General features: G+C 38.6%; 1 protein-coding gene across 1 annotated transcript; it reads right to left on the minus strand.

Moving 5' to 3' along the window:
- Positions 1–282: 282 nt before the first annotated feature.
- Positions 283–8377, minus strand: LOC144086183 (phosphatidylinositol 5-phosphate 4-kinase type-2 gamma-like). Its single transcript, XM_077616030.1, has 10 exons — positions 7962–8377; positions 6393–6490; positions 6204–6300; positions 5962–6111; positions 4672–4818; positions 4556–4594; positions 4355–4468; positions 3140–3407; positions 2216–2319; positions 283–2153 (listed from the first exon to the last, which is right to left on the minus strand). The coding sequence occupies exons 1-10, from the start codon at positions 8127–8129 to the stop codon at positions 2073–2075; spliced, it is 1266 nt and encodes a 421-aa protein (XP_077472156.1). The 5' UTR covers positions 8130–8377; the 3' UTR covers positions 283–2072.
- Between the last annotated feature and the right edge of the window lie 694 nt (positions 8378–9071).

Raw genomic sequence — 9071 nt, forward strand, 5'->3', positions numbered from 1 at the left:
CGATAACCGTAATTTAGTCGTGTACGTAATTTTAAACAGTAATTTGCTCGTTTAACAACATATTTCGTTGTCGGCCATTTTGTGTCGAGGACTTTCGTTTAATATGACCGTCAATTAGGCGTTTAATTTTAAATAGTAATATTTTACCCATTTTATAACATATTTTCAAACTGTTTGGTTGGTCTTAAACGTGACAGATGCAGTTATTTTACTTTGTAGTTCATAATATTTATAACATGTTCTTAAAATCAAAGTAAAATGAAAATGACGACAAATGACAAGACATTTTTTTTGTAAAATATATTTTGGTCAAAATGCAGATAGCAAAAATACAACATGTGCAATGCATTGAGAAGACAAGGCCTTACACAAAATGCAGATTTTATTTCTACATATCCACGCTAGTTTTTTTGGAATGCTGCATGATGTTGCGTTTAATTGCTAAACTAATCAAGTGCAGAGTGGAAAAAAAAACAGGCCATCACGAAATCTGCAATAAAATTGAATACCCAACAAAAGGTGTATTGCTAGATTGCTCACAAATAAAAATATGTCCCATATTCAATAAGCTACAACTTGAATTTTTCCAGTCACATAACATATATTAAATATTGAAGTCAGCTGTGCTCATCGGTCCTTTATTTTTAATGGAAAAAAAAACTATAATTTATTTCCTAGTAAGTCCAAATTTAGTGTACAACACACTTTTGGCACTTTAGGTATTTTTTTCAAAACTAATAATTCCTATTTTGGTACAATAAAATGAAAAATCATGTCTTTCCGAACTTTATTTATGGAAGTTCAGACTGAACTCAAACACAAAATTATTTCTTTTCAAATGTAAACTAATATTTAATGTACCATATTTTGCGGACTATAAGCCACGCCTTTTTTTTACATATTTTGGTTGAGCTTGCGACTTATATTCATGTAAGATTGATATCATATCTTCTGAAATATTATATTATATACCGCCCGACAATGGAGTATAAAGATGACCAACAACCAACCACCAGAGGGCACTCTTAACTTGTGATTAAGAAGCCAAGAAATTATCTTCGTCATATACTTTAAACCATAATTTAACCGAATAATAACGGGATAATAATCAGAATGTATCATTTATTTGGAGCAGTTTGTTGAAATTGATGTTATATTTACGTTTTAATTTTAATTCTTTGACTTTCCACCTACATTCTGAACAAATATGCAAACATTAATTATTTTAAAAGGAAAGAGTTGCGACATTTGACAAAAATCGTTAAATTAATCCGGAAAATATCTTTTTTTTAATTCTGGAACCAAATTAAGGAAGATATGTTCCCTGATTTATGAATATTATTATCTCCACAGAACGTTTTGTTAGCTAGCTAGATGACAAATTGTCCACTGGAAACGCTATGGACAAGCTAATAGCAACAGCTAAGCTAAGCTAAGACTGCTAACGTCAATGGATTCCATATTAGCCAAGACCAAAAGTAAACAATTGTTCGCGTGCTAAGAAAATTGAAGAAAACTAAGTAGCTAACACTTAACTAATGTGCGTCAACGTACTAGCTTGCAAAGCTAAAGGGTGTCTGTGTTAGCATATGCTATGTTAGCAGCAGCACTGTAATTTGTGAATGGCAATACGGTGGATTTGGCAACAATTTAATTCTTTTAAATTGCTTTTTTTACTTAAAGACTACATTTGAGCTACTTCACAAAATGGCGGCCATTTTCTCCAAAAAATTAACGCATTATTTGGCATGACATGTCCTTTTTTTGTCTTTTAGTCCAAAACAACTTATAGTCTGGCAAATACGGTACATAACGGTGTTAAATATCTTTTAAAAATAATAGCAATAGCAAGTCTTGTAGATAAATATCAAGCGGGCTAACCAGTTAGCATTGACTTAGCTGTATTTTAACATCTCTGGCAAACATTAGCGTGTGAATTATGTTGAAATATGATTTTTTGGGGGGGGAAATAATTCAATAGTCAGCATCCACGACAAAAAATATTGCCGTCAAAATTATTGTAGTGTTTTTTTGTCGGTTTTCGCGAGAATTTCCGGGTTGGGCGTTGACGTTTACGCGAAAATGTTGGAGATGAAGTCCCGGAAGCGTTTGGCGTACTGCTCGGGGTGCACAGTGGAGATTTCGGCCCCCGCCTGTGAGACAACAAATCAGAGGTTTGGAAAGGAAATCCAACAAAAACCCGCATTTTACTCACCCCGTGTTTGACTGTTTTGGCCGCATGGGCGGCTTTTTTCTTGGTGTCGTACTGAGTTAGGACGTCAATCAGGCCCATGAAGTAGACCTCCCTCTGGGGGGCGCCTGCAAAAATAAGGTATGCAGTATTCCCTCGATTAGCGCGGTTAATGTAGAGCAGATATGGCCGCGATAATCGAAACATTGCGAAGTAGGGTCACCCCTGTTATAACTACCGTATTTTCCCGACTATATGGCGCATTGCATTTAAAGGCGCGTGGAGTATAATTTTTTTTAGTCTCACTGTAAATATGGTTGTACTTAATTTTTTTCATTCATTTTCCATACCGCTTAGCCTCACAAGCGTTGCGGGGGGTGGGGGGATGGTTGCTGGAGCCTCTTAGCCAACTTTGGCAGTGGGCCAATCGCAAAACACGAGACAAACACCCAATCACTCCTAGCTAGGGACAATTTAGCATCACAATTAGCCTAGCATGCATTTTTTAGGATGCGGGGGGAAACCAGAGCACCAAAAAAAACCACGCAAGAACATGCAAACTCCACATCAGCAGTCCCAGGCGGACCTGGGATTGAACCCTCGACCCCAGAAATGTGAGGCCGAAGCGCTAACCACTCTTCCCCGATTTCAATTCAAGTAAAAAAACATTCCTACAAAAGCTAACCCGCAATGCAAACCTAAGCAAAAATGTACTGAAATGTCATTTTAAACAACAAATACATTTTATATTTCAGTACTCAATCCTTCTTACTCTTGTCACAATAGCCAAAATTTAATTAAATTATTACATCTCTGAAATCAAATCGCAGGATGCCTGGATCCGACTAAAAACACCTTTTTAACACAATTAGCTTCTCTCGGCAGCCATTGCGCTAACTATCGAACTCATACTAGCTTCTCGAATAAGAGCCAAGATGGCGCCCTCACCTGTACAGCTTCCCACGGCGTAGACGTCCACGTAGGGGTCGAACTCGCCGCTTCCCAGCGGCTTGCAGCACGACATGTATCCGGCGATGCCCTCGGGCGACGTGCCGTAGGGGCCCGCGGCGGGGGCGCCGGGCGTCAGGCCGTTCTCCGCCTCCTGCTCTTCTTCATTGGACACCTCTTCGCCTTCCTCTTCCTCCCGCTCGGCCCGACCCGAATCGTGGATGCCCAGCAGCAGGCTGTAATCCATGATCTTCAGTTTCACCAAGAACTGGGCACAAATAAGAACATTTTCTCGCATATTAGCCGTCCTCCACGTATAAGCCGCACCCTTAAAATGGCTGAATTTGACCATTTCTCGCGTATAAGCCGCCCCCTGGTTCACAATTTTCACCCCCAAATTCATGGTTTTAATAGGGAGTACAAATGTGTTACTTTGAAGGGAAAATCTGAGGAAAAATCATATTTCTGAGATAACATATGAATCAAAAGCATTGTCTGCTGGATTTCACACTCCAAAAAGTTGTTGCCTGCATGTCGACAAATTCAAAAAGTAAGTCATGTGAGCAGTACAACCAGGAAATCTGTTTGTAGCGGTTTACTTTGTCATCGCTAGGTAAGATGGCGGCGCCCTGAGCAAGCAATGGCAGGCACAATACGTTTTTTTCACGTTTTATGCAAGATAAGGTTTATTTTTTTCTTGAATTTCATTCATAGACTTCAAAATAATTTAATAATTGTTGTTTATCTTTTCTCTATTTTGAATTAAATGACCGTATCGGCGCATTGTCTTGCGTCATGGCGTAAAGGCGCCATGGCGTTAGGTTGTCATAGTGTTTCGTCCTTGTCACTTTGCATTTTCGTGCATGTCGTCTTTTTATGCGCATATAAGCCGCACCCTCGATTCAGTCGTCATTTTTTTAGCGACAAAAACGGCATATATGCGACAAAATACTGTACCTTTTTCCCCAAAACTATTTTCTCTAGTCATTGACATAACATATTGACAAAGATAGACAGGACATCCAACAAAAATAGGAAAAATTATCCACTTTAAAAAGTAGCATAAACGTACAAATACCCACACTTAACGTCAACAAATTTAAATGACATTAATTAGCATGCCTGCTTCAGTAGCGAATCGTTATAAATCCATAATTATTTTCTCAAGTGCGAAAACTGGTCCATGAAATGAAAAATACAAAATTTCCATCTCACCTCGATGTCACGATTGAGTTTCTCCATGAACTTCTCCTTCTGCTCGTCCGTGACATAAACCTTCTGCATGTTGTTCCTGAAGTCCACGTCCTTCAAAGTGGGAAGCTCCTTACCCTGAGATCAGAGTCCGAATATCCCGTCGTTAGCATCGACGGCTAACGAAATGCTCAGAAGTCAGGATCGTTTTTTGCTTTTCTTTACCCGTTCTTTGTCGCTTGCCTCTCGGTCCACCAGAGAACCCTGTGGATATAAACCAAAGATCCTAATCCATGTACTTTTTAGTCGTCGATGATTTTAAAAGTGTACTTTGTACTGACCTTCAAGTCGTACTTCCTGTGGACCACCAATCGGTGGCTGAACATATTCCTCATGACGATGAGGTAAGTCTCTTCGCTGTCCACGCTCACCCGGTACATTCCCAGGAATTGAGGCAGCAAGGTGCTACCGTGGCACTTCACGATGTGCTGTTGGGACGGCCATTTGCATATCAGAGGCGTTTGTAACTTGAACATTTTGTACCTAGAGGTATTTGTAAGTAGAGGCATGACTGTGTATTTTCAGAATTAGCTGGCCAGTTTGGCATAAAATATGCGAGCGGCTAGCATAACATAGGCGAGCAGCTGACATAACATAGGCGAGCGGCTGGCATAACATACGCTTGCGGCTGGCATAACATGCACTAGCGGCTAGCATAACATACGCTGGCGGCTAGGGACTAGCATAACATACGCTGGCGGCTAGCGGTTAGCATAACATACACTAGCGGCTAGCATAATATACACTGGCGCCTAGCAATTAGCATAACATACACTATCGGCTAGCATAACATACACTATCAGCTAGCATAACATACACTAGCGGCTAGCATTACATACACTAGCGGGTAGCATTACATAGACTAGCGGGTAGCATTACATAGACTAGCGGGTAGCATTACATAGACTATCGGGTAGCATTACATAGACTATCGGGTAGCATTACATAGACTATCGGGTAGCATTACATAGACTATCGGGTAGCATAACATAGACTATCGGGTAGCATAACATAGACTATCGGGTAGCATAACATAGACTATCGGCTAGCATAACATACACTAGCGGCTAGCATTACATACACTAGCGGCTAGCATTACATACACTAGCGGGTAGCATTACATAGACTAGCGGGTAGCATTACATAGACTAGCGGGTAGCATTACATAGACTAGCGGGTAGCATTACATAGACTAGCGGGTAGCATTACATAGACTATCGGGTAGCATTACATACACTAGCGGCTAGCATTACATACACTAGCGACTAGCATAACATACACTAGCGACTAGTGTCTGGCATAACATATGCGAGCTAGCAAAACATACACTAGTGGCTAGCATAACATACACTAGCGGCTAGCGTCTGGCATAACATATGCGAGCTAGCAAAACATACACTGGCGGCTAGTGGCTAGCATAACACACTGGTGGCTAGGAGCTGGCATTACATATACTAGCGGCTAGCATAACATATGCTAGCCTAGTGTCATGCTAGCGCCTTTTTCAAACGAAGCGTCCCATGTATTGACAAAAAACTGAAAATATACCAGCAAATGAGACTGCGTCTAACCTGGTGATACTCGGACAGGATGCTGTGCATGTCGGCCACGTCCTCGCTGGATATTTGCTTGACGATCAGCGTGCGGTCGTAGGAGTTGAGGAGCAGACCCTCGCCTTGGTCGTTGACGCTCCGGGTTGGGGGGCTGCGGGTCAGCGATACCTGGGAAGACAGCGTCCCAAAAAAAAATCTAATCTTGTCCTAATCTAGCCCCCGGCCCGCCACTTTAACACCCGGAGAGAGAAGTCACCTACTTGATAGTCCAGATCTTCGATACCAAAGCGTTCCCGCAGATTTCGAAAGACTTGTGGACAATATTCCTTGAATTTAAAATGTCCAGGCAGATTTTCTCTACACAAAAGAGGAAAAAAAACATTTTTTTAAAAAGGCGACTTTGGCTAGCCAAAACACGAAATTACCCAGAAGCCCTTGTGTTGTCTTACTTGTTGAACAGATGGTTGTTCACCTTGATCTTCATGTTGGCCTTGAAGTCGTCAGGGAGTAACATGACAGGCACCGGAACCTGGTTAAGGTCATTAATCTGGAAAAAAAAACATATATATTAATATATTTTAGCAGATTTTGCTATGTCCACTTTTGATAAAAACAAGCTCCTTTCCACTAAAGTCATCGTAAAACATGTATTATCTACAACTTTTTTTTTTAAATTTCTTTAGTCTTTTTTTGTTATTACAATTTTTTATATTATGTCATTAGAATTTTTTTTAAATAAATTACTACATTCATATTTATATTTTTATTTGGATTTCGGAAATTCCCTATATTTATTACCATTTAAATTTCAAAAAAATGTATTCTTCACTTTATTATCTTTTGTTCTTAATACTATAAGTGCACTTCAAATGGGAGTGGCAAAGTACCATCATGTGGACTCCAATTGGCCCCCGGGCTTCAAGTTCGAGACCCCTGTTCTATATGAAGTTAATAAAAGCTCATAAAATAAAAATATATAGTTTGAGTGTGGTACATTTATTCTTATGGGATTTTGAATGAAATCTTACTTTGCACTTGGAATAATTATGTATACACGTATATATATATATATATATATATATATATATATATATATATATATATATATATATCGGTATATATATATATATATATATATATATATATATATATATATATATATATATATATATATATATAGGTATATATATATATATATATATATATATATATATATATATATATATATCGGTATATATATATATATATATATATATATATATATATCGGTATATATATATATATATATACATATATACATATATATATATATATATATATATACATATATATATACATACATATATACACACACACATACACATATACACGCACTATGTGACCTATTTTTTATGTCTAAAATTTCTGTGTCTGTATTCTCACCCTCTTGGTACCGTGACAGTGAAATTTCCCAAATATGGCATGAATAAAGTTATATAATCTAATCTATATATGTGGAAACAAATGAAAATTACCTCACTCTTGTAACTTTACATTTTGAATATGGATTTGGTACCCAAATCTGTTTTTTTTTTAACCAATTTTAACCGATTTTATGTTGTGACGTCACACCCAGAATTCACGTTCATGTGCAGCACTAACTATTACACGTTGACAAAACCATGGTCACAGAAAGTGAATAAAAAGTGGATAGCAATTATACACTAAATTATGGATTTTTTAAATGACTTATGATTTTTTTGGGGGGGTCAGGTCACGGTATCTGAGAAACGAAGACTAATAAACATCTCATTTCATTATTAAGCTTTTTCGGTAGCTTTTCAAGATGAATTCGTGTCCAAAATACGGTGAGCTACCGTTTAAACGTCAATTGGTATCATATCTGAAAGCACCTTTTAAACCATATAACAAATAAATACAGACCGACGCAATGAATGCGACCCTTGTTTTGGTGTTTGGAACACCTGCTAGCATCTAAGCTAACCGTGCTAATGCAAGCTTCGTGCCGGCCGACTCACCGAGTGATTGACGCCCCAGATAAAGACGCTGAGGACCGGGTCGCTGGCTCGAAATACTTTAACCTTCTGCTGAACAAAGTGTTTCTTTTTGGTCTTCGTCTTGGGGGCCAGCACTACCATGGGACTAGTAGCCGACGAAGCGACCGCCGAGTTCCCGAGCGAAGCCATGGCGGCCGGAGTAGGGCTCTCCGTCCGGCGTCCGTAAACGCTTGTCCGCCAGCCGAATGCTAACCTTTTGTTTGGCTAACGGAGCGAATGTTTCCCGTTCGAGGACGACAACAATGTCAGGCGGCGTCTTGGCTAAAGTCGGACAACTTTTGCAAATGAAATGGGTGACTCATTCGTCAAGTTGAACCGCGCTCCACCGTAGACGACACACTCCCGCACCTTGGGGGCCGCGGACTTATACGTCAAGGGGGCGGCCATGTTTGATGTGGCTCGTGGAGAGGGCGGGGTTGCCAGATGGGAAGGAATTTTCCCTTGATGTGACTCGTGTCGAGAGTGAGGTTGCCAGATAAGAAGGAATTCTTCGCTTTGTGTATTTTTCATAATTTCGTCTCTCTATTTTTTTAGGCGGGGTTGCCAGATAGGAATGAATTCTTCCCAGATAGGAATTCCTCTCTATGTATTTGTCATAATTTCGTCTCATGTATTTTTTTGGGGGGGTGTTGCCAGATGGGAAGGAATTCTCCCTTGTTGATAGGTCTCATGTCGAGGGCGAGGTTGCCAGATTGGAAGGATATCTGCCATTTATGTGTTTTTCATAATTTCGTCTTTTATGTAATTTTTTAAAAATGATTTTAAAGTATTAAAAGAGAAAAATGTTCTTTTTTAGATTCACAAATGTTTTGTTTAAAAGGTAAAACATTCATATTTTAAAAAGGAGGACAATTTATTTTAAGAGAATATTTTATTTACATTAAAAGGCACAACTGGAAAACTGCAAATATTCAGTTTTCCTTATTTTTTTTAAATGTTTTTGAAATTTAAAAAAATGCTATGTAAAAATAACTAAAAAATATTTATTTATTATTAAAAAATGATCCCCATCTTATATGACCTTAATAACATTTTTTTAATAAAAATAATGAAACATTAACAAAAACAACC

Source organism: Stigmatopora argus, chromosome 1 (genome assembly GCF_051989625.1).
Source record: "Stigmatopora argus isolate UIUO_Sarg chromosome 1, RoL_Sarg_1.0, whole genome shotgun sequence".
Lineage (NCBI taxonomy): Eukaryota > Metazoa > Chordata > Actinopteri > Syngnathiformes > Syngnathidae > Stigmatopora > Stigmatopora argus.